A 26280-nucleotide genomic window follows, 5' to 3' on the forward strand; every position below is an offset into this window, starting at 1 on the left:
GACACCAACACTATTGTAGGTAACATGTATAAACAAAGGTCACACTTCCATCTAATAGTCCCCTATGGATGGTCTATGGATGATACATATCAACAAACTACCAACTGCAAATCTGTTAACATACAACAGCTTTAGGGTAAGGGTTAGGGTTAAGGTATGCATTACTGCTGTAAGTAAAATGTATTACCAGTCTAGGGGCAGTGTTGGGGGTAGTGGACAATTAGTGGACAGTTAGTTGAACACCTACAAACTATCTTTAGGGGACTTCCTTTTTTCAGAAATTGTTCCTTGTGTTCCTGTACTTTTAAATAAATGTATAACCTAAATACACATGATCTATCCACAATTAATTCCTCTTTTGTTTTGGGAGGGGATAAAGGGGGTTAACATGATTGAACCTCTATAGCGACCTCATAAGGTACCATTAGAAAACCTGTTAAGGCCCACATTTGCAGAAGGGGATACAATGTAATTGTGTGCTAATTGTATTTGCGCTAATAGCCACATTTTCAGGGACGCTCCTCAGCTCCATAGTCCAGTCTGGAGGCCATTTGGCTGCAGCCGAGTGGCGGTGAGGCAGATAGCAGGTGAATGAACATGGTCTAATAGGCCATCTGTGGATAACGCAACAACTCAATTAGTCATCTTCCTCTTGGGGTGCGGCCGCACAGTGGCCATTAGACAGCCTTGCCACACCGGGAGTGACTCTTCAGCGCTGGGCTATTCAATGACCACTGCCTTTTCACTAGACCTCCTCACCCTCCTCCTCCGCTCCTGCCATACAGCTTGACTTTTTGTTTGGTTTGTTTGCTCACCATTTTCATGTGATGGGCTTCATTGAAACGCAGGCCCTCTTGTCGAGTGGGCACTTTCATTTGACCCTGATGCTCAAATGGACTGAGTCTCTGACCTCCACGAAACACAGCAGCACTCCTCCCTTCTAACCTGCTCTCTAAAGCCACAGGATGTGGTGCTTTAAAATAATTAGATACACTGACAGAAGGTGCACCTTGAACACAGCTGGTCCTACTGAACAAGTTTTTATTTTTCCTGATTGATTGATTATAATATATTTGATGGACATGATCTTACTGGGCTTATGTGTGTTTCAACACAGCGTGTCACCAGCTCGGCAGCACCACACAGGGTTGTTACCGACCAACCCTCTTTTGTGCGATGAGTTGAAGACATTCAAAGCCAGGACAGCGTCTCAATCAGCAGGTTGTCAACTTAATCAAATTTCAGCTGTGCCTGGAGCTTACAGTCGCCTTCAGCTGGGTTGATGGATGGCTAATCAGGTAAGTTGTGACTAGCGGGCATTTGCATATGGCATTAATGTGGGCACACCTTGTTTTGCATAGAGAGTGTGTGGCACGGACCAGGCCGCGGCACTCTGTCTGTCTGTCTGTCTGTCTGTCACGGACACAGACAACTGTCTCTGAGTGTCACTGCTAAAGTGAAGGTCAATGTAACCACAAACTGATCCTCCAAAAACATGAAATACCTACCACAAAAAAGGAAAGGAGCTATAGTATATAACCTTAGTCCTGACCTGTGGCACAGAAATACTGATCTATATGTACTGTATATACTGATCTATATGTACTGTATATACTGATCTATATGTACTGTATATACTGATCTATAAGTACTGTATATACTGATCTATATGTACTGTATATACTGATCTATATGTACTGTATATACTGATCTATAAGTACTGTATATACTGATCTATATGTACTGTATATACTGATCTATATGTACTGTCTATACTGATCTATATGTACTGTATATACTGATCTATATGTACTGTATATACTGATCTATATGTACTGTATATACTGATCTATAAGTACTGTATATACTGATCTATATGTACTGTATATACTAATCTATATGTACTGTATATACTGATCTATATGTACTGTATATACTGATCTATATGTACTGTATATACTGATCTATATGTACTGTATATACTGATTTATATGTACTGTATATACTGATCTACAAAAAGTATTTGATCACCTGCTGATTTTGTACGTTTGCCCACTGACAAAGACATGATCAGTCTATAATTTTAATGGTAGGTTTATTTGAACGCATGTCAAAAATGTTATAAATTGATTTATATTTTAATGAGGGAAATAAGTATTTGACCCCTCTGCAAAACATGACTTAGTACTTGGTGGCAAAACCCTTGTTGGCAATCACAGAGGTCAGACGTTTCTTGTAATTGGCCACCAGGTTTGCACACATCTCAGGAGGGATTTTGTCCCACTCCTCTTTGCAGATCTTCTACAAGTCATTAAGGTTTCGAGGCTGATGTTTGGCAACTCAAACCTTCAGCTCCCTCCACAGATTTTCTATGGGATTAAGGTCTGGAGACTGGCTAGGCCACTCCAGGACCTTAATGTGCTTCTTCTTGAGCCACTTCTTGTTTTGGGTCATTGTCATGCTGGAATACCCATCCACGACCCTAATGCTCCTAATCTCAGCTCGTTACCTGTATAAAAGACACCTGGGAGCCAGAAATCTTTCTGATTGAGAGGGGGTCAAATACTTATTTCCGTCATTAAAATGCTAATCAATTAATAACATTTTTGACATGCGTTTTTCTGGATTTGTTGTTTTGGACTTGTTGTTATTCTGTCTCTCACTGTTCAAATAAACCTACCATTAAAATTATAGACTGATCATTTCTTTGTCAGTGGGCAAACGTACAAAATCAGCAGGGGATCAAATACTTTTTTCCCTCACTGTATATGTACTGTATATACTGATCTGGAGGGCAGCCCAGTGACTCTTATCAACACTCTATGCAATAAGGTTTACTGTCTTCTCAGGAATTCAGCCTTCTCTGTGTTCATCTCTCCAAACCCATTCTGTCATAGTTCTGTGAAGCATTACATTTACATTTACATCATTTAGCAGACGCTCTTATCCAGAGCGACTTATAAATTGGTGTACTGCAGAGGGTATGTTGTCGTTACAGCCTGTAGGTCTGATGTCTGATTGGAGGTTAACTTTACAGTAATACTATTGGTCAAAAACGCAGATTTTGAATCCAAACAAGTCAGATGTTATAAAGGGTCTTAGACTAATTGTCTCTCTCTCTTTGCTCCTGACCTGCGCTGGTGAGATACACTCTCTCTCTCTTTCTCTATCCACCCCAGGGACTCTTGGGGCATGGCCTTTCAGGCTATTTCCTTCTCTCTCTCCCTCTCTGATCATGCCTAGAATAATGCCTTGTAATGCTTGTTAATGCTTTGTAACTTAAGCTTTAAGCCTTCTATGTGAATTAATTCATTTTACAATGTAATTACATCTATTTGCCTTTAGAATTCCATTTTTAGACCTTTCTTGAGTGCCTATTACTGTAATTTATTGCATGTGAGATATACACTGAACAAAAATATAAAAGCAACATGCAACATTTTCAAAGATTTTACTGAGTTACAGTTCATATAAGGAAATCAGTCAATTGAAATAAATTCATTAGGCCCTAATCTATGGATTTCACATGACTGGCAATACAGATATGCATCTGTTGGTCACAGATACCTTTTTTAAAAAGGTAGGGGCGTGGATCAGAAAACCAGTCAGTATCTGGTGTGACCACCATTTGCCTCGTGCAGCGCGACACACCTCCTTCGTAAAGAGTTGATCAGGCTGTTAATTGTGGCCTGTGGAATGTTATCCCAATCCTCTTCAATGGCTGTGCGTATTGCTGCATATTGGCGGGAACTGCAACACGCTGTCGTACACATCAATCCAGAGCATCCCAAACATGCTCAATGGGTGACATGGAAGAACTGGGACATTTTCAGCATTATCATGCTGAAACATGAGGTGATGGCGGCGGATGAATGGCACGACAATGGGCCTCAGGATCTCATCACGGTATCTCTGTGTATTCAAATTGCCATAGATAAAATGCAATTGTGTTTGCCATCTGCCCGGTACAGTTGAAACTGGGATTCATCCGTGAAGAGCACACTTCTCCAGCGTTCCAGTGGCCATCAAAGGTGAACATTTGCCCACTGAAATCGGTTACGATGCCGAACTGCATTCAGATCTAGACCCTGGTGAGGATGACGAGCACACAGATGAGCTTCCCTGAGACGGATTCTGACAGTGTGCAGAAATTCTTTGGTTGTGCAAACCCACAATTTCATCAGCTAACTGGGTGGCTGGTCTCACAAGATCCCACAGGTGAAGGAGCTGGATGTGGAGGTCCTGGGCTGGCGTGGTTACACGTGGTCTGCAGTTGTGAGGCCGGTTGGAAGTACTGCCAAATTCTCTAAAATGACGTTGGAGGTGGCTTATGGTAGGGAAATGAACATTCTGGTGGAAATTCCTGTAGTCAGCATCCCAATTGCACGCTCCCTCAAAACATGAGACATCTGTGGCATTGTGTTGTGTGACAAAACTGCACATTTTAGAGTGGCCTTATAATTTCCCCAGCCCAAGGTGCACCTGTGTAATGATCATGCTGTTTAATCAGCTTCAAGATATGCCACACCTGTCAGGTGGATGGATTATCTTGACAAGGAGAAATGCTCACTAACAGGGATGTAAACATATTTGTGCACAACATTTTTGAGAAATACGTTTTTTGTGTGTATGGAATATTTATAGGATCTTTTATTTCAGCTTATGAAACATGGGACCAACACTTTACATGTTGCATTTATATTTTTGTTCATTATAAATATATATATATATATATATATATATATATATATATATATATATACCTATATATCAAATATTACCCCACTACAATACAGATAATGAATGAAACCAGCATGGTGCAAGGAAAAACTATCAGTCATGTTTCTGTTTTGTTTCAATAACTTAGAAGCTGAACTGTATGCTACAACAACGTTGTCAAGATTGTGACAGTGTTAGTGAGAGAACAAGTGGTGTCTGGGCTGATACAGTACCACTACAGAGCAGCTCTCAGCATGTCTCCCACATAGTCTCCAATATGCAGGGCAGATGTGAGAGGGGGTCCGAGGTGTTGATCCAATTCACAGGTCCCTGTGTTGACAGGACAAGGGGAAAGCATTGAAAAGTGCTAACAGGCCCTCTCCTTTCTTCTACACAAATGCAGATAGCAGAGCTTTGACACGCCAGATCATTCCAATCACATTACATGTAGTCAGTGTCACAACATGGCAATGGAATCAATGTCTGGGACTAATCACGCAGCTTGTCTCAAATTCAATGTGTGATCTGAGTGGCACTGTCCCAAATCATATAAAGACATCAAAAGATGAAAGACTCCAGTGTCGAATAAGAGAGCATAGAGAACACATATACTCAAAGGGAGTTTTTTTCAAGAGTTTTAATAATTTACTAAAAAAAAGAGTGTAAAAGTCACAGATCTCTTCTCCAAGATAGATCTGTCTCATATTCAAAGTGATGGCAGATGTAACAAATTTGCGAACTTGCCCTCTTTTGTACTTTAGTGTACATTTCTTGGCAATACACCCTTAGCTGTATTTTGAATGAGACTTCATAAGTATATATTTATATTTAAAAAAGCCCACAGCAAAAAATACTTTATAGGAATCACTTAAAATAAAGTAAATTAAACCAGCATGAAATGTACAGCTTTGAGAAATTCAAAAAACACAGCTGAAAAGTGTATATACAAACATGCTAGGAATTGTACAAATAACAGGGCTGTTTGAGTGGAGCTCAAGAAATAGGCTTTTCTGATGGTTTGCTTGACCTCATTTAGGACCACCACTGAAATAAAGCATATTAGTTAAATATACAACACCCATGTAATGCTCAAATACATACCATTGAAACCTATTGCCTATTTCAAGTTTATTTATCAGGAGAAGAGAGACACTTTATAAATATATCTTTCCTGCAGTATTAAGCTCCTTAACTTAAACTCCTTAAATAAAACGGCAAACAGTTGACATTTCAATAATTGAAAAATATATAAAAGTATAGAACTAAAATGCATTGTCTTTGATAAAAGATTTATACTGTATTTGCCTCTTCAAAGAGAAAGTTATGTATAAACCACTATCACCATCATGTGGCTGTTTTAGAGAAGTAACATTTATATATATATATATATATATATATATATATATATATATATATATATATATATATATATGAATTTATATGCATGATATACTATATAGAAATATGACATTTTAACAATTTTTGTTACAATTTGCTTCAAATAAGTAAGTCGCTCTGGATAAGAGCATCTGCTAAATGACTAAAATGTAAAAATGTAAAATTTCCATTTTCATTTCCGACCCCAAGGCGATTGATATTAAATTTGGAAAAGACCTTGATAATTTTTTGGCTTCAAAATGTAATTTTAAATATAAAAAATAAGTCTAAATTCTTCGCAAATGTCAGTTTAACACTATAAACAAGAACCTCTGTTCATTATTTGTCAAATAGTATTCAGTGTGTTCATATGTACAGCAATAAAATTGTAACTTTCAAAAGTAAGGAAAAAGTGCCATTATCAATTGCTTTGACCTCACAGGAAATTGTTGTGTTCTCCACCCTCTTATGATTGTTGGTTTAAATTTCATTACTAAACCGCGAGCCAATGAACTCACAACCACAGTTCCTTACAAACGTGTAAAAGTGTCATTGAAAGTAGGAAGCTGCTGTGTTGCTGTGGTCAGTTGGTTCCCTGGTTGTGCAGTGTGGGACAGATACAGGACAGCTATGCAGGTGACTCCCAGGCTCCCATCCTACATGAGGATGTCTATAGCTCCCAGTGTATCACTGTTATGGCTGGTAAGGGGGATGGTCCAAGTCTTCATGCAGGACCACACTGTAGGTCACATAGTGCACCCTTTAACATGTTTCCTCCATAGCTTCAAAACATCTTCAGTCTCACAGGAACAGGGTGAAAAATCCTCCTGTACAACAACGCTGATCTGATAATGACAAGTGTAACACTGAAATGTCCTATTATGTCAATAAAAAGGGCATAGTTGGATATCTCCATCTTCTCTCTCAGGCTGTACGTGCCTTTTCAGATGGTTGTTGGCACATCACCGCATCTTACAATAACCGTTTTTTAAAGGTAAGAATTGCACTGGGCTGGTCTCATGGCTGACCATACTGTTCATGTTCAAAGGTCTCTCTGTACTGTACATAGGCATTTGTTTGATTGTTTTCCCAACCAAGAACCAGCACAATCTGTTGTCCTACTGCCACCATTTTGGCCATCATTCCACTGAAATATAGCCATGATTTGATCACAGATCACATGTTAATACTAGGTGTAAAAGGGGTCCATAAGCCTCACCCTATCTGTCCATCCAGAATTTTTCTAACAGACCTCTGGCTCTCTCTGGTGTCCAGACAGAGACATTGCAGGCAGGCAGGCACACATGACCTCAGAGGCCATGGATTGTGCAGTACTCAGTTTCCTTAGCTGTCCATTAGTAAGTCCCATAGCTAGAGCATGTTGAGGACGGCATTGTACATCTGTGTGAGCACGGCCAAGTGGACGGGCAGGCAGGAGCGGCGGTCCTGGGTGGCAGGGTTGCACGTCAGCCACGAGAGGGCGTTGTACTGCTCCAACACAAACCTACAGTAGTACGCAAGACATGAGCACCATGGTTTGGGGTTAGGGAACACATAACATGAACATACGTCATACTAGATGAAGTGTTGACCTTTATAGCCTACAAATGATGCCCACACATAAGCTACTTCTTCATCACAGAGGACAAGTTAGTGACAATAACAACCTATTTGACAGAGTGAGAAGAGGAGATGATAGGGTGTTATACAGTAGAAGAAGGTAGGATGGGATGGGTAGTGGATACTGGGAGGGTTGCAAAATTCCAGGAACTTTCCTTAAATTCCCTGGTTTTCCAGAAATCCTGGTTGAAGGATTCTGGATTTCCTGCTTATTCCCTCCTGATTTGGGATTCCTTCAACCGGGATTTCTGGAAGACCTGGGAATTTTGGGAAAGTTACCGGAATTTTGCAACCATAGGTACTGGGCATATAGCATAACCTACTAACCTGAGTACATCAGAGGTGGTCTTGGAGTCCAGAGGGTGAGGTATCCTCTTGGTCGTCTTGTCTGAGCTTGTCTGATTGGGCTCATCTGATTGGGCTGTGGCGATGGAGATGTGGTGGTGTAGAGACGCCTTCAGGGGAGAAACAGGGGTGTCTGAACACACACTTACACACACAGACACACAAAAGTATGCACCCACGCACCCACGCACACACGCACCCACCACCACCACCACCCACCCCCCCCACAATCACACAAGCAACGCACACACACACACAAAATCAACAAGTACGTGGATCCCTTACCTTGAGAAAGAGTGGACACTGGTTCTGAGCCTGAGGGCAGGAGGCCCAGAACCAGTGAGGCAGGCTGTCGGCCTGGGCAGTGGAGACATAGTATCCCAGGGCTAGAGGCTGCTGCTTCAGCTCCTCTGGAGGGTTCTCCCTGGACAGAAACCTCTCTCCCTGACTCTGGAGGACAGAAGGAACATTAAGGACATATGGTCACCAACAGTATCAGGAAAAGTTCTGCATAATTCATATGAATCGAGTCACTTAGCCTGGTTTCTGAACTCACCCTGTTATGCTGGAAGTGTGAGCTTCCCCCCATGCCCGAGGGGGAGCCAGGGGAGGGTACGGGGGAGGTGTTGGGGGAGGGGTGCAGGTTGAGAATGTCATGTCCTATGTCATTCTCCAGCTCGTCAGGGAAAGGCAGGTCGAACATGTCGTCTGGAGACAGAAACACAGCAGAGAGTTATCTATCTAGTCAGCTACAGATACATATCTCATCCACAAGAGGTGTAGTCCACTGGATCTTCCTCTGACTCTATTCGAAACAATCCTGAGAGAATTGCACACTCTGGTGGGGATATTTGTGAACTGCACATAACTTACATTCAGCAACAGTTTCTGTAAAATGCTGAGTATACAATACCTAATTACTGATATACTTTCAGCTCAAGTATAGATTTTTAGATATAATGCTATTGCCGCTAACATATTGGTTGTATTGAATAACCTTGCACCTAAATACACTCTGCATTCAACATGGAGGTCTAATGTGGAGCCCTTACCAGCGTTATCCTCTGTGGGGTAGGAGCTGGCAGCCAGCTGGGTGGTGGCGGAGGTGGGGAATACCAGGATGTGGGTACAGGAAGCGTCTTGAGGGGTGTTCAGCTGGGACGTCTGCAGGTTGAGGGCCGTGCTGCGACCAAACACCGAGCCCATCGTCACCGCGTCTGCACACACACACACACACACACACACAGAAACAAATGTGCCATGTGTATGATAGTAAACCTATGGGCCCTGTCATGCAACAAATCCCATGAACTTGGCCTCCATTACGATGGAAATGGTCCGGCGTTCCGTTGCCAAGGCAGCTGATGCGGACTGAACACTGCACATTTCCAACAGCCCGTTGTCATGTAAGGTTGTATTGTGATTTCCCTTAATAGAGCTTGCTGTGTGTTTGGCAATGAAATCCTTTGAGTTTGCTCAAGTTTGTATTGCTGTGCACAATGTGCTACTGTACAGTGCAGAGTGTCTGTCCTGTAAAATCCACTTGGCCTAACCTTGGCTCAAATGCTGCAATCTCCATTATGTCTGCATTACTGTGTGCTGTGAAGTGAGTGTCAGCTCACCGTGCTCCCTCAATGTGTGGCAGCTCAATGTGTTCCCTGAGTGTGTGGCAGCATTGGGGTTAAACACACTATTACACTGCTCACCCTTGGCTCATAACATCATGTTGTATCTGCAACACCAGGGCTTTTAGAGTGGGCTTCTATAACATCTATTAAATATGTATATTATATCTGGAAGGTTTCGTAAACACATAATCCATGGGCCCAGCAGTGCTGCTAACCTGGCATCACCACGATGGAGCCCTGGGGTTCCATGGCAACCAGGCAGGCGCTGAGGATGGAGGGGGTGTCGGCAGAGGAGATGCCACACATACGACACGCCTCCTTTAGCTGGCGACTGATGGAGTGGAGAGAGTGCTCCCCAAGGAGAACGCTCCAGTCTGGAGGGAGGGAGGGAGGGAGGGAGGGAGGGAGGGAGAGGAGAGGAGAGGAGAGGAGAGGAGAGGAGAGGAGAGGAGAGGAGAGGAGAGGAGAGGAGAGGGAGAGGAGAGGAGAGGAGAGGAGAGGAGAGGAGAGGAGAGGAGAGGAGAGGAGAGGAGAGGAGAGGAGAGGAGAGGAGAGGAGGGGGAGAGGGAGGGGAGAGGGAGGGAGAGAGGGAGGAGGGAGGGAGGGAGGGAGGGAGGGAGGGAGGGAGGGAGGGAGGGAGGGAGGGAGGGAGGGAGGGAGGGAGGGAGAGAGGTGGGACAGGGGAAGTCGGAGGCAGGGAGAGAGGGAGGGATGGAGAGAGAGGGGGACAGGGGAGGAGAGATTCGGGTCACTACAGTGAATTGTTCTACAGTCAACTGTCATCCCCTCTGGATCAACTGAAGTACTGAGGCAGAAAATATAGAAACAATAGTTCCAGCTGATCTCACCTTACACCAAACACCAGGGATATTGAGACAGAGTTAGCTGCACTATGCTGAACTCACCTTTCAGTTCACCGTGTCCTAGTCTGCCCAGCCGACCAATCACGATCCTCCATGGCAGTGAGGTCATCTGGATGATGCCGACACACCAGTCCCATAACTTTTGCAGTCCCATCTTCCTGGCTGAGACCTTAGGCCACCGTGCTCTGAGGAGGAGCAGGGAGAGACAAGAAGAACGTTCGGTAATGTCTATATAACATCATGAACTGTATAAATATAAAGGTTCTGAAATGCTACATTAAAGTGTATTACTTTACTCAATATAATATAGCCAAGCCTACTATGAATAATAGATATTATATGATATCATATAATGAACGACAGGATGAAAGGATTTGACATTATCTAACATTAGCACAGCATCATCAACACCTCTCCATAGATATCCCCCATTCTCCCAGGCCCTGACTGATTGAGTAACTGACTGACTGACTGTACCTGTTCGGCACATCGATGTTGATGATGCAGGTCTCCAGTAGCTCTCCCTGTTGGTCGGTGCAGGAGACCAGGATCCAGCGCTGGTCATGGGACAGGCAGTAGCCCACAAACAGCACGTTGTACCTGGGAGGGATCTCTGCCCACACCTCCCCTGGCTCCGGTTGCTTGGCACGGGTAGGACCCAGAATGTACGGGGGAGAGTAGCCCTGTAGAGGGCTGTGGTGCTGGGGAGGGGACAGGGGGAGTGAGGAGGGAGGGGGAGGGGGAATGATGAGGGAGGGGGAGGGAGAGTGAAGAGGGAGGGGGAGTGATGAGGGATGGGGAGGGGGAGTGAAGAGGGAGGGGGAGGGGGAGGGGGAGTGAGAAGGGGGGGAGAGGAAGCGAGTGGGATTGTCAGACAGTTGGAGCATTTATTAACAAGTTCAAAATAGATGAGATGTATAGGTAGGGTAGGCCCCTATGTGTCTGAGTGAGTGTGTTTGAAGCCTGTGTGGGACTTTTCAATGGGTCTACATGTCATTAAGTGTGGGTTTGTGCAAGCCTTACCTCTGGGCTCTTAAGCACAGATTCTAGGGTGGAGGCGGGGCCGAAGCCAGTCAGAGACTTGATGTGTGTCTGTGTGGGTAGGAGGCGTCTGCACTGGGAGTAGGCTGAGAAGGCCAGGGAGCGCAGGTGCTGCAGGTACAGAGGGCTCTCACCACTGGCTGGCTGGAGCAGGTACTGACATGGCACCACCTGGACAACACATACGGAATGAATGAACACTCTAGTATGAGCAGATTGACCTGGGGAGCTATTCACTGCTGTTGGCCGTGGTAGGACATCCAGACTGTGTCTTCTGGCACTCTATTCCATATATAATAATACATAATAATAATAATAATAGTGCTCTCCTTTTGACTAGAGGGCTCTGGTCAAAAGTAGTGCACTATGTAGGGATTAGGGTGCTACCCACAGTCTCAGTCACTCATCCATTCAACCATACAGAAGCAAAGCTATAGGTGGTGTAAGAGGGAGTACAGTACAGTATATGATCCTACCTGTAACACCAGTGCTGGTCTCATGCTCTCTGGCAATGTCTGTAGCATCTCTGCGTAGCACCGCAGCAGCCCTAGTAACCACACACTGCCTGCTTCCACCTCCTCTCCCTCCTCCTCCTCCTCCTCTCCTCCTCCTCCATCACTCGCTCGGCCCGAGCACAGGAAGGGGTCCACCACGTAGATCACGATGGCCGGGGGGTGGGCGTGGCTATCGGCCGAGTCCGCTAGCGTGGGGATGCCGATTCGCTCCCGCTCCGCCACTCTGGGAAAGGGGGCGGAGACATGATGAATATCCCAATATCATGATAACATAGAATACTGAATAATAACATAGTAATACAATAGTAATATAGAAGCATAGATGCCCTGGGTCCTCACCTCTCAGGGGTCTCTGGCTGGCTAGGTGGTGGTGGTATGGCATTGGGGGTATTCTTGACCTCAGTGGACCCTCCTTGGGTGCTCTCTGCTGGCCCTGGCTGGCCCGAGGCTGCTACTGTGGGGGTTGGGGTGCTTTCTGATCTGGGGGCCACTGGGGGGGCCGATGGCTCTCCCTCAGCAGGGGCCCCAGGACCAGAGGGGGGCTGGCTAGAGGAGGGGGCAGGCTGGGATGAGGAGGGCGTAGGGGCCGGAGGAGGCTGAGGCTTGGGGGGTAACAACAGACTGCTGTCCAAAGACAGGGCAGACAACTGTGGACCTGGATGAAGGAAAACATTGAGGAGGAGTTAGAGTTGAAATGCATGTAGTAGTTAGTGTTATAGCTGCGGGAAGATGTTTAGCACCCTCAGCACCCCTACTTCCTGCGGCCATGGTTAGTGTAATACCAATTTAGTAACTAGTGAAATATCTATAGAGAGTTAGGTATATCACAAAAACATCCCAGGGGAAGGGTTAATAGATAGAACAAATAATAGAATAGGACTCATATGTCCCACCTGGTACAATGTCCCTTCATCACAGACAATTGCAATCATAAAGTTCAGTGTTTCACCTAGCTGCTTCCTGCAGGCGCGCGCGTAGAGTTTGAGTTTGCTGAGGTTGTCGCTGTGTTGCTGTCCAGCCCAAGGCCCTGTGAACCACTGATCTACCTGCTCCTCCTCCTGCCTCTCCTTCTCTTTCTCCTTCTCTGTCTCACTTTCTGTCTCTGTGTCCACTGCCCCCACACGCACCAGCCCATCTCTGGACACCTTGGCCAGGGGTCTGTGTTTCCCCAACCGACACGTCTGAAAATGACAACAAGTAGGGGTTATAGATTACATACACAGTATCCCACCCAGTGTCTTCACACATTCACGGGAGGTGGAGGCATCTAATTGGTCATTGTATATTCTGAAAGAAACAACAACTAAGAATTTGCTAGAGGAGAGGGTTTGGATACAGTAGTATAACAGGACCTACCTCGTAGACAGCGCTGAGTTCCTGGAAGAAGGCCTGTGCCCCGGCCAGCAGGGTTTCAGAGTTGGGGCAGAGCACCAGGAAGGCCACGTCCCTCTGTCCCCCGTATGGTTCCAACAGCAGCTTCTCCCAGAAGGGCAGCGCCAGGGGCGACAGCGCCAGGAAGTTACGGTCGTAGTTGTCGTAGTAGCCCATCAACAGGGTAGGGATGGGAAGGGGCTCCGGCGACTCCTCTGACCCTGGTGAGAAGAAAGATGAGGCATGGGAGAGTTATGGAAGGCTGAACTGGACTGAAGGAGGTCAGGTGATTGTCTTGTTCGATTACATTTCTCCGGTTATCCTTTGTACAGCAATATTTAGAGGGCCTACTCCTAAATTGAGATCTGTGGAAGAACCTAAAATGTTGACATCAAATATAATTTACACAAAAGTCAAGTCACAAACAGTTCAAGGGAAATCTATCTAAAATACTGTACATTGCAAATATCTACTGTAGATACATCAATAAAGAGTGTCCCTGGTGGCTTACCGTAGGAGCCCCGGCCGGCCATCTTGTGGAACTGTTGCCATGTGAGCGGACCCTGGACATGCTGGATGTTCTCCCAGGTCCGGCCCGTACGTTTCTTCTGGATGGCGTCCTGAAGGAAGGGCTGCAGGGACAGCAGCATACGCACCACGTCCTGGGATGACAGAATACTTATGTCCAGCACTGGGGAGAGACAAGGAGACACACACACACACACACGAGAAGACACACACGAGAACAAACACACACACACACACACAGAGAAATACATACATTACATAAATAAACATTAGACATCATACACATTGAACGTCACATCACACAACAGTCCGTAACTAACAAAGAGAAACATGGATTTAAACTTTGAGTGAATGGATTGATCTGGTTTAATTTTCCATTCTAAGAAAAAATAAGCTACACTACATGACCAAAAGTATGTGGACACCTGCTCGTCGAACATCTCATTCCAAAATCATGGGCATTAATATGGAGTTGGTCCCCCCTTTGCTGCTATAACAGCCTCCACTCTTCTGGGAAGAATTTCCACTAGATGTTGGAACATTGCTGCGGGGACTTGCTTCCATTCAGCCACGAGCATTAGTGAGGTCGGTCACTGATGTTGGGCGATTAGGCCTGGCTCACAGTCGGCGTTCCAATTCATCCCAAAGGTGTTCGATGGGATTGAGGTCAGGGCTCTGTACAGGTCAGTCAAATTCTTCCACACCGATCTTGACAAAACATTTCTGTATGGACCACGCTTTGTGCATGGGGGCATTGTCATGCTTAAACAGGAAAGGGCCTTCCCCAAACTGTTGCCACAAAGTTAGAAGCACAGAATTGTCTAGAATGTCATTGTATGCTGTAGTGTTAAGATTTCCCTTCACTGGAACTAAGGGGCCTAGACTGAACCATGAAAAACAGTCCCAGACCATTATTCCTCCTACATCAAACTTTACAGTTGGCACTATGCATTCGGGCAGGTAGCGTTCTCCTGGCATCCGCCAAACCCAGAGTTGTCCGTCAGACTGCCAGATGATGAAGCGTGATTCATGACTCCAGAGAACGTGTTTCCACTGCTCCAGAGTCCAATGGTGGCGAGCTTTACACCACTCCAGCCGACGCTTGGTATTGCGCACAGTGATCCTAGGCTTGTGTGCAGCTGCTCGGCCATGGAAACCCATTTCATGAAGCTCCCGATGAACAGTTCAGTTCTGCTGACGTTGCTTCCAGAGGCAGTTTGGAACTCGGTAGTGAGTGTTGCAACCGAGGACAGATGATTCTTACACGATACGCGCTTCAGCAGTCGGCGGTTCCGTTCTGTGAGCTTGTGTGGCCTACCACTTTGCTGCTGAGCCGTTGTTGCTCCTCAACGTTTCCACTTCACAATAACAGCACTTACAGTTGACCGGGGAAGCTCTAGCAGGGCAGAAATTTGACAAACTGACTTGTTGGAAAGGTGGCATCCTATGACGGAGCCACGTTGAAAGTCACTGAGCTCTTCAGTAAAGCCATTCTACTGCCAATATTTGTCTATGAAGATTGCATGGCTGTGTGCTCGATTTTATACACCTGTCAGCAATGGGTGTGGCTGAAATAGCCGAATCCACTAATTAAAGGGGTGTCCATATACTTATGTATGTAGTGTATTTGTCTCTATAACTCTGTAATCAGTTCACTGCAGATAGAAAGCCGCTATTACTTCTATCACCACTAGGAATGTCATCACTACTGTCATCCCTACTGTCATCCTCCAATTACTATCACCCCTTGGCATCCTTCTATCATTACAGCCAGATCACTCCTCCTTACCGTTGGTGTGAGGCCAGGAGTGTAGAGCGCTGCTCCTCACAACAGCCGGATCTACTTTCCCTCCGGCGGGGTTATCCACATACTGCTGCCCCTGTACCAGCGCGTTGTAACACTCCACACACGCATCACTGCCATCCGCCCACTGCTTGTCAGCCATCCAGCTCTGGAGCAGGGCCCCCTGGCGGCCGTGGCAGGAGCAGGCAGGAGGGAGGTGTAGGGAGGCCAGAGAGGAGATGGGCTGGGAGCACTGCTCCTGGAGGAGCACCATGACAGAGGAAGGGGCAGGGGAGGAGTCCTGGGGGCGCTTGGCCCGGGGATCTCCCATGGGTGGGTCTCTGCGGCACAGTGCCAGTCTCCTCTCAGCTGCCCGGCCCACCTCCGAGCCCCTCCCGAAGATGTCCAGCTCGTCCTCCAGGAAGAGGCCCGTGCCGTGGGCCAGCCGGCGGTTGACGATAGCGCTGAAGCCACACATGCAGCGGTACTGGTCCTCGAGCGTGGAGTCGGGGATGTACATGCCCACGTCGGCACCCTTCACGTTCATGTTGCAGGCGCAGATGCAGCAGCTGTCGAAGTTGCGGTCCTTGAAGACATTGAGGACTGAGTCAGAGAGGAGCAGGGCGGCGTACAGGCTGTGGGCCTCGGACAGGGCGGGGCAGGACGCATGGGGCTCAGTCACGGAGCTCATAGGCAGGCTGGTGGAGGGCGTGGAGGCAGGGGAGCTCAGCTCTGTCCCGGTACCCTCCTGCTTCACCGAGCCCTGCCCGCTGGCCGTGCCTACGCCCCTGGGGGTGCGGGGGGTACGAGGGGTGGGGACGGAGAAGCGGGGGGTGGCAGGGGATGGCGAGGGGAGGATGCCGCCGGTGGTGCCCATGGACGGGGCGCTGGCACTCATCTGGGCATACTCCTGGTCCCCAACACTGGGGACATTGCTGGAGGACACACACACAAATACACACACAGTAAATTCAACATGGTAACGTTTAAGGAACATTTTATGAACATGCATCCAGATGTAATAGAACCAGCCCTGGTACAGTACTTACACATATCCATCTCTGGTGAAGGAGGCGTGATGAGAGGGCGGCAGGGAGGAGTAGTGCTCCATCTTGGGCAGCAGGGCCCAGGAGGGCCGGTAGTAACACTGGTCAGGCACCTTGAGGGGGGGCAGACACTGGCTGGGGAGGGTCCGCAGCGGAGCAAACATGGAGCAGCCCATCTGTGGCTGGACAGATGGGACACGGTACACAAATGAGAAGTCCTGCAGAGGGGGATGGGGAAGGAGAGCTCATTGCAAATGTGTTCCCACAGTCTCACAATGTGTCACAGAGAGACAATTAGCACTTAACATCGACACAAGTTGAAACAGGCTGTGTGGTGAGGAGCGGTTCAGGTATTTGGTTCCACATACCAGTAAGCCCTCTAGCAGGCCAGCCCAGCAGGTATAAACATGCTACAGCAACATCAGTCAAGATCAAATGAGGCGCTAAGGTTTACATTAACACAGGTTGGCTGCATAGTACCCTGTAGCTACTTTACTTTAAGCCTTTTCACTATTATATCATTGATCATACGACCACCAGTGTTGTGGAGTAGTGAACTACATCTAGTTCAACTAGTAATGTAACTACATTTTGCTGTAGCTTGGTGGTAGTTGAGATCAATTCAAATCTATTTAGTGTTTTCACTACTTAATTACTTTTTTGCCATTTAGCACTGTAGCTTACTACTGGAACTACACATTACTTTTTCTTCAAAAAGAAAATAAAGTATGGGTGAAGTAGCCAATCATTTCCTTTCTTTTTTGGTATCAGACCTGCCTAATTCTCACTTGAAACATACATCGTTTTTTAGTTTAATAGGCTAAATTACACATTCTGTTAACATATGACCCCAAAGTGATATGTTCTTGCAATTTGTAGTCAATGACATTACAGGAATGGAAATGATTAAGTTTGTAGTATGTGCAGCAAAACTTGATGATAGACAATTAAAGACTGACTCTACCATATTTGAACAGTAAATTGCAATGGGATTGACTTTGTAAAGTGAGATAAGTCCCATGAAAAGTGACATCATGTAACCGATTGATATATTCAAATTGGTTAATATGGTTAGTGGTCATCAGTGTTTGGGAAACTACTCTGAAAATATAGTTTACCAAGCTACCAATTACTTCACACTGGAAGAAGTTAAGCTACACTAAAGCTACCCTAAAGTTACTCTGAAAAATTGTTCACTACAAACTACTTCGTGAAAAAGTATCATATGTAAATCCATTGCTTCTGTGGTGCCTCACCTTAATGTCCTCATGTTTAGGACTGGCCATGCCTTCCTCCACCTCCATCCGGTACTCCTGGAGCTGGGTGGAGGACAGGGGGCCCAGGGGGTGGTCGGAGCCCCCCGAGGGGGCTGGGGGCTCTTGGCTGGGGGTGTCGCGGTATGTCATGATGGGGGAGAAGGCTGGGTGCTGCTCCAGGGACGGGGGTGTGGGGAACATCCGCTGGAGGTCTGCTACTGCTGAATGAAGAGAGAGAGGGATGGGGGGAGGAGAGAGACAGAGAGAGAGAGAAAGAGAGAGAGAGAGAGAGAGAGGGAGAGGGAGAGAGAGAGAGAGAGAGAGAGAGAGAGAGAGAGAGAGAGAGAGAGAGAGAGAGGGAGGGAGAGAGAGAGAGAGAGAGAGAGAGAGAGGGAGAGAGAGAGGGAGAGAGAGAGAGGGAGAGAGAGAGAGAGAGAGAGGGTGATGGACAACGAGAGATAAAACAGACAGAAACAGGCAGAGAAGACGTGAGAGAAGGAGGAGAACAAGAAAGATTATTATTCCCAGGTCTTAGAATCATGCTAAACTAAACTAAGATAACATGCATAAGATAACAAACTAACTGCTGAACATGTGTACATGTAAAGATGGACTCACTTGAAGGATAGGGCACAGCCACCCTCCCCTCCCTTCGGTCTTCACCTCCTGATACCAGGACCCTGGCTGTGTGCTGGTTGGGGCAAGCAGTCTACAAATTATTATACAACACATATGTAAGACTCCTTGGATAAAAGTGTCTGCTAAATGGCATGCACAGTACAGTATACTATTATGTATTATTATGATGAGTGTATAACGCTTTGTGCAAAGCGGAAATGAAAATGAAACAGATTTTAGACATCCAGTAATTGTTCAAATGTGTCTCACCCCAAGTTCCTCCTCATCCTCATCGAAGATGTTCTCCAGGTCTGAGATGAGGACTACCAGATCAGTCTCCCTGGTTAGAGGAGGGTTTTGGGCTTTGGCCGCCTCGTCATCCTGCGGTGAGTCATCATCTAGAAACACACAAACAAGACCCTCAAACACAACGCAAAGAACACACCTCATAATACATGTGTTGGGGTAAAAATTGAATTTAGCAGAGAATATGTATATAGTGTCAACATTCAACTCCTTACCAGCTTTGGGGGCAGAGCTAAAGATGGACATGGCGTCTTTCCCATCAGGCAGTGCACCGTTGCTGATCTCCTCTCCCTGGAAGACAGTTATATTTAGTTTATTCTCCTCTTCAAGCTTGGGTATCCATGAATAGGGCTGTGGCGGTCATTACATTTTGTCAGCAGGAGATTGTCAACCAAATAACTGCCGGTCTCACTGTAATTGACGGTTAATTAACATAAACACATTTAGCAGCTCCTGGCTTCCACGCATAGCCTACAAGCCACTAATGCAAACCTTTGGAACATCTACATTTTATCAATTTAATATAGCCTACACCATCATAATAAATTCATTATTTATTTTAGACAGGTCTAAAGAAACATGATATCAAGAAAATGTTGGCTATTTCAGAAGAACAGAATAGCATACTCTGAGTTGTCCTTATGTTAGGCCCTGATCTGGCTATACCATATGGCTGTGGGCTACACTAGTTCATTTAGCAGACAAGATTTGCTTAGAATTCCATTGCATTATTTTATATTATTTTATATTATGAAGAATACAATTGAACATAGCTGAATAAAATAGAGGATATTTTCTCCAAACGATTTCTAAGGGAGTGCGCACATGCTGCTATTCTGTGTCGAGCGGTTAACAAAGAAACAGGTCCTCCTATATGCTTAATTTAGAGTTATTTATGCAACTTTAGTTGTGATACAAATGTTGAGCTACATGTTTTGATTTTTAATACATTCTAAGGCTGCATGATACGAATCTAATGATGATTTGAAAAAAGTTGCATAAAAAGCATGAGATCTGCTTTGTTTCTTGTGCAGGCTGCACACACTTCCTCAGTCTCTCATTCACAATTTGACAAGCACTTGATAATGCCTAGAATTTCCCAGCGGCATCCCCCTTGTGTGGCCGTAATGCCCCTTTAAAAAATCCATGCCTTTTGCGGCCAGTGGCCATTGTGCTCAAGGGCTGAATATAATAATTATAATTCACTTCTCCCAGCTGCGTGCTCCGAAGCACCTCTCACTCACATGGCTCTCTCAGCTATTTCAACTCTTATTAGCCAATGCCTGTCACGTGATCGGGTCCTTAGGCATCTCAGCTCTGAAGTAGGCTACAAGTGATGATAGACACATCGGGGACGCAACTACTCGCAACAGATCAGAACGTTTAGCTAAAAATGTTGATAAACTATTAGGTTATTTCTTCACATTATAAGCGCAGCAATGCACACACTGCACTAGGCTATAAGTGCGAATGTTCCAAAATGCAATAAATTAGCGGGAAAACACCCTTCTCAAAAGTGACCGTAAATGCGATTATGCATGTAATGCTTTCTTATAAAGGTGCATTTTCATGGTGAAAATGATCTTCCCCAAACTTGAAACTCATGTGCCAGTTAGGCTCTACAGTCGTGGTCAAAAGTTTTGAGAATGACACAAGTATTGTTCTTCACAAAGTTTGCTGTTTCAGTGTTATGAGATATTTTTGTCAGATGTTAATATGGTATACTGAAGTATAATTACAAGCATTCCATAAGTGTCAAAGGCTTTTATTGACAATTATATTAAGTTTATGCAAAGAGTCAATATTTGCAGTGTTGACCCTTCTTTTTCAAGACCTCTGCAATCCGCCATGGCATGCTGTCAATTAACTTCTGGGCCACATCCTGACTGATGGTTGCCCATTCTTGCATAATCAATACTTGGAGTTTGTCAGAATTTGTGGGTTTTTGTTTGTCCACCCGCCTCTTGAGGATTGACCACAAGTTCTCAATGGGATTAAGGTCTGGGGAGTTTCCTGGCCATAGACCCAACATTTCTATGTTTTGTTCCCCGAGCCACTTAGTTATCAATTTTGCCTTATGGCAAGGTGCTCAATCATGCTGGAAAAGGCATTGTTCGTCACCAAACTGTTCTTGGATGGTTGGGAGAAGTTGCTCTCGGAGGATGTGTTGGTACCATTCTTTATTCATAGCTGTGTTCTTAGGCAAAATTGTGAGTGAGCCCACTCCCTTGGCTGAGAAGCAACCCCACACATGAATGGTCTCTGGATGCTTTACTGTTGGCATGACACAGGACTGATGGTAGCGCTCACCTTGTCTTCTCCAGACAAGCTTTTTTCCGGATGCCCCAAACAATCGGAAAGGGGATTAATCAGAGAAAATGACGTTACCCCAGTCCTCAGCAGTCCAATCCCTGTACCTTTTTCCAGAATATCAGTCTGTCCCTGATGTTTTTCCTGGAGAGAAGTGGCTTCCTCGCTGCCCTTCTTGACACCAGGCCATACTCCAAAAGTCTTCGCCTCACTGTGCGTGCAGATGCACTCACACCTGCCTGCTGCCATTCCTGAGCAAGCTCTGCACTGGTGGTGTCTCGATCCCGCAGCTTAATCAACTTTAGGAGACGGTCCTGGTGCTTGCTGGACTTTCTTGGGCGCCCTGAAGCCTTCTTCACAACAATTGAACCTCTCTCCTTGAAGTTCTTGATGATCCGATAAATGGTTGATTTAGGTGCAATCTTACTAGCAGCAATATCCCTGCCTGTGAAGCACTTTTTGTGCAAAGCAATGATGACGGCACGTGTTTCCTTGCAGGTAACCATGGTTAACAGAGGAAGAACAATGATTTCAAGCACCACCCTCCTTTTAAAGCTTCCAGTCTGTTATTCTAACTCAATCAGCATGACAGAGTGATCTCCAGCCTTGTCCTCGTCAACACTCTCACCTGAGTTAACGAGAGAATCACTGACATGATGTCAGCTGGTCCTTTTGTGGCATGGCTGAAATGCAGTGGAAATGTTTTTTGGGGATTAAGTTCATTTTCATGGCAAAGAGGGACTTTGCAATTAATTGCAATTCATCTGATCACTCTTCATAACATTCTGCAGTATATGCAAATTGCCATCATAAAAACTGAAATTTATATTTGTGTCATTCTCAAAACTTTTGACAACGACTGTACACCGGTTGTAAAGCGGATTGATGTGCTTAATTTTAAGAAGTTATTTGGCCACTTTAGTTGTGATACAAACCTTATCAAAACATATAGGCCTATGGGCTAGGGTACAGGGGTGTGTGACTATGATTTGAAAAAGTCGCAAAAAAAGGCATGCGCTGTTTCTTGCCTTACTGCACACAAGCTAGGCATCATTCACAAGTGATAGGCTATTATTGTCACCCATCAGACTATTCTTGATTTAATCTTGTCTTTACATATAATAAATAATATATGTGTGAAATTAGTTTGGATTTAGAATGGACCATTATCATGCACATGTCTCGGAACAGAGGCAGGGGCAAAAATACATGTAATCTATGCATTTAAATAGCGAATGGAGGACGCTTTTCCCGTGGTTCCTTTTCATGCCAGCCAGGTAGGCTATACTCCTGTTGTAAAGTGAAGCAATGTGCTTAATAGTAGAAAAGTTGAGAAATAAATATAATAGGCCTAGCCTATAGAAAGCTGATGGTATCCTCCTCTTTTTAATAGATGCCATCAAAACTCTGTTTTCTCACGCAATTGCACAGCCTATAGAGATGTTGCGCAACATGAGCTCATGGGCTCTCACAAAGTGTTTGATTTAATTTTCGATTACATTTGCATTGATGTCAGAGTGATTAGAGGGACAATAGAGTGCTGAGTTCCAGACAGTTAGCAAGTTTGGTAGGCTACTAATGACCAGCAGCATCATCAGACCTTGGAGAAGCCTAGTTACCATGACTAAACTATCACTTGGAATTTGACTGTGGCGGTAACACAGTCACTGTAACAGCCCTATCCACCAACAATAATAATCATAAAAATAAAAATAAAAAACTTACCTTGGGGCCTCTCTTGCTAGGGTCTCGGCCCTTCAGTCTCTTGGAGGTGGGGAAGCTGTACTCTATGTCTCCCTCCTTGAAGTCGTAGGGGTCGTCCCCAGGGTCCCCCAGCCCTTCCACCCCAGGCTGCTGCAGTAGACCTAGGGTCTGGATGTGTTCCCTAACACGCTCCTCTGAGATTTTGAAGCGCTTCTGTGTCTGCATGAATAGTCTGGAGGGAAATTAGATAGGAAATTAAGAGAGATCCTTTAAGTGTGTGTATGTGTGTGTGTTTGCGTGCCTGCGTGTGTGCATGCTGGAGTGTGTGTCTTTAGATTCTACATTCATGAACTGCTTTTTCTCTCTCTCACCTCTTCAGTGCAACTCCCTCAGTGGCCTGTGTCTCTGTTTTTAATTCCACTCTGTCACTGGGCAGCTCTGGAGGCCTGAACTCAGCCTTATCAGCCCTGGGAGTCCTGAAGCCCCTCCACCAGCACACCCCAGCATCCCTCTCTCTGGGCCCCAGAGGGGCTGCATAGAGAGCCGTCTCACTGGGCTCCATCACCACCAGCCCTGATGCCCCGTCTGGACAGGGGGCCATGCCCACAGGGGCGTCCAGTACCTCGGGGTCCTGCCCCACCCGCGGATGGGGGCTGAGCGTGGGGGGTAATGGGGATACGGGAGAGTGGAGCAGGGACTGGGGGGCTTTCCTGCCAGCTGAGAGGGGCTTGGGGTACTTGCAGCTGGGCATGGGATCCAGGGGAGGGTCCAGGGCGACTAGGACGAGCTGGGACCCTCCACTGGAGTCTTGTTCCAGGCAGGCCTCCTGGCCCACAGAGAGGCGGTGGTGGAAGGGGGTCATGGCGGCGACCCTCTTGGGCTGTTTGTCGGGTTTCTCAGACTTGTCCGTGGCCTTGTGCTTAGGCAGGGAGGGAGGGGGGAGGGCTGGGCCGGAGGAGGGGGTGGTGTTGGCACCAGACAGAGGGTTGGCAGAGGAGGTGTTGATCTGCTGCTGTTGTTTCTGCTGCTGCTTTAACCTTCAGGAAGAGAAACAGGATCAGATGGCAGCCAGAACTAGTGTGACAGGTGAGGATTCTGTTCTTAAACATACTGAACACTTTCAACTATGTGTAGCAACTTATGAGAACTTGTCTACATCATATCATATCATATCAACACAGTACATTTAATACATATACATACAGTATATTTTCACAATGTTCACATTATTTCTACATAATCAATACGCAATATTCAATTTCAATATGCTTTAAAATGAAGCCCAGATGTCTAGCTGGGTGGTGCCATGCTGCAGTGCTAAACAGCTGGGGCACTACCCCCTGATGCCAACCTGGAGCAGCTGCAGGGTGCCCTCTCCCCTGGGTCGGTGAAGTCCCACGTGGTCACCCCGTTTGGCGCCTCCTTCTTTAGCGTCACGCTACTGGGCACACTGCATCTGTGGGCACAAAGTTGTGTCACTGCACATCAACAATAACAATCCCACCGCAGATGCCAAGAGATAAACAGTGCTGTGTCTGGAGCTGTGCCCTGGTTAGCCAGCAGCCTCTCTGGGCACTCACTTGTGTTGCAGTTGGTTGAGATAACACTCCTTCCACGCCTGATGCACCACCTGATTGGTCAGTTTCTTCCCAGAATGCTTTGGGCTGTGGTTGGTGGCCCCCATTGCACTCTCCTGGGCAGGGAGGACGCTGGACACTGTCACAAAGCCACTGTCTGCTGAAATAAACAACAGATGACATTATTCACTGGAGTTTGTTCCCATTGGCAAGGCTGTGGGTGGATGTCTTAAAAGTGCATGGCAGGAGACACTTTACTAGGACTCTTGAGATATTGAAAGATTGCAATCAGACACTCAAGAACAACTCTGCAGCTATAGCATCATTAGTTTGTTTGTTTGTATCAGCTGTTTTATCTCATAATTTGTTAGATATTCATCAAGCAGACTTCATTCAATGTTGATTATAGATTTTATTGCATTTAGAGTTTGGTTATGGATTGCAGTATTGAGTTATTTTGCTGTTGTGCAAATAGAGCTGATTCAGAGTCATTTTGGGTACGCAATTATTTAGGGTCAAGTTCTGGAGTTTATGATGATGATATGGCGTGGTAGTAGAGGCATCCAGTACCTGAGCAGGGCTGTTCAGGTGAGGTGGGGGGGGTGAGGGGGATGCTACAGTGGGAGGGGTCTCTGCTGAGCCCCTGGGCTCCGGGGGCGGGTGGGGGCTGCTCCACAGGCAGGTCGCCATGTGCAACCAGCACAAAGGCTGCTGGGTAGATCATCCTCACACCACCTAAAAGAAGATGAAAGAGTAGAGTTTAAATCCCCTCACACACTCACACAGATGCACTCATATCCACCCCACACACTCCTTCTGTGGCCAATACACACTGCATTGGTTTATCATTGCATGGCCTACAGCAGCTGTCTGGTACTGGGGCTTAGGGAGGTCCGATTTCAATCAGTTCTAATCAATGATGAGGGGTCAGGCAGCCAGTCGATGGGCTTGGCAGCCAGTCGATGGGCTGATTACACCATGTTGTGTATCCGTCACTCCCTGGAGTTTCACTAAGCTCCTCTTTTCTCCTCCTCTCCCCTCCGCTTCTCTCATCTTCTCCCAATCTCTCCTCTCCTCTCCTCCCCTCCTCTCCTCCTCTCTCCACTCCTCCCCTCCATTCCTCTCTCCTTCTCTCCTCTCCTCTAGTCTTTCCTCCTTACCTCAATGCACTCTGAGATACATAACACTACCCCCTTAAGAACACTGGATCCACCACTAATTAACCACCTCCAGTATCATTTAGCCTCAAACAGACAATGAATCTGCAATCAAAGCTGAGACTAAAATCGATGAAGAGCTGTTGTTCTCTGTTGTTCCCTCTTTAGGTGTGATAATGATAATACATTTCAGTAACACCATACCAATACACTTCACCAATAACCTACTATCACCCATAGCCTATTGTTCATACACGTACACTGAGTATACCAAACATTAGGATCACCCCCCCCCCCTTTTGCTATCAGAACTGACTCAATTCGTTGGGGCATGGACTCTACAAGGTGTCGAAAGCATTCCACAGGGATGCTGGCCCATGTTGTTCCCACAGTTGTGGCAAGTTGGCTGGATGACCTTTGGGTGGTGGACCATTCTTGATACACACGGGAAACTGTTGAGCGTGAAAAACCCAGCAGCGTGTCAGTTCTTGACACAAACCGGTGCGTCTGGCACCT

General features: G+C 46.1%; 1 protein-coding gene across 5 annotated transcripts in view; it reads right to left on the reverse strand.

Moving 5' to 3' along the window:
* Positions 1–5340: 5340 nt before the first annotated feature.
* The window catches only part of LOC121582515 (mediator of RNA polymerase II transcription subunit 13-like), an 80080-nt gene continuing 59140 nt past the window's right edge, over positions 5341–26280 (reverse strand). The window contains exons 7-31 of one of the 5 annotated variants that reach the window (XM_045225121.1): positions 25178–25342; positions 24611–24767; positions 24382–24486; positions 23402–24067; positions 23052–23262; positions 19232–19307; positions 18981–19108; positions 18711–18783; positions 18093–18310; positions 16840–17054; positions 15797–16725; positions 13991–14170; positions 13465–13700; positions 13058–13289; positions 12448–12763; positions 12070–12331; positions 11576–11764; positions 11030–11253; positions 10595–10737; positions 9905–10063; positions 9114–9278; positions 8618–8769; positions 8347–8511; positions 8044–8171; positions 5341–7600 (exon numbers count right to left, since the gene is read on the reverse strand). In XM_045225121.1, coding sequence (XP_045081056.1) covers positions 7468–7600; positions 8044–8171; positions 8347–8511; positions 8618–8769; positions 9114–9278; positions 9905–10063; positions 10595–10737; positions 11030–11253; positions 11576–11764; positions 12070–12331; positions 12448–12763; positions 13058–13289; positions 13465–13700; positions 13991–14170; positions 15797–16725; positions 16840–17054; positions 18093–18310; positions 18711–18783; positions 18981–19108; positions 19232–19307; positions 23052–23262; positions 23402–24067; positions 24382–24486; positions 24611–24767; positions 25178–25342 — 5627 coding nt within the window. In that variant the 3' untranslated portion in view covers positions 5341–7467. Of the gene's footprint in view, positions 7601–8043; positions 8172–8346; positions 8512–8617; positions 8770–9113; positions 9279–9904; positions 10064–10594; positions 10738–11029; positions 11254–11575; positions 11765–12069; positions 12332–12447; positions 12764–13057; positions 13290–13464; positions 13701–13990; positions 14171–15796; positions 16726–16839; positions 17055–18092; positions 18314–18710; positions 18802–18980; positions 19109–19231; positions 19308–23051; positions 23263–23401; positions 24068–24381; positions 24487–24610; positions 24768–25177; positions 25343–26280 lie in introns of all 5 variants that reach the window. The other 4 variants (XM_045225120.1, XM_045225119.1, XM_045225122.1 and 1 more) reach the window with 4 other exon arrangements.

The sequence above is a fragment of the Coregonus clupeaformis genome, chromosome 15 (genome assembly GCF_020615455.1).
Source record: "Coregonus clupeaformis isolate EN_2021a chromosome 15, ASM2061545v1, whole genome shotgun sequence".
Classification (NCBI taxonomy): Eukaryota; Metazoa; Chordata; class Actinopteri; order Salmoniformes; family Salmonidae; genus Coregonus; species Coregonus clupeaformis.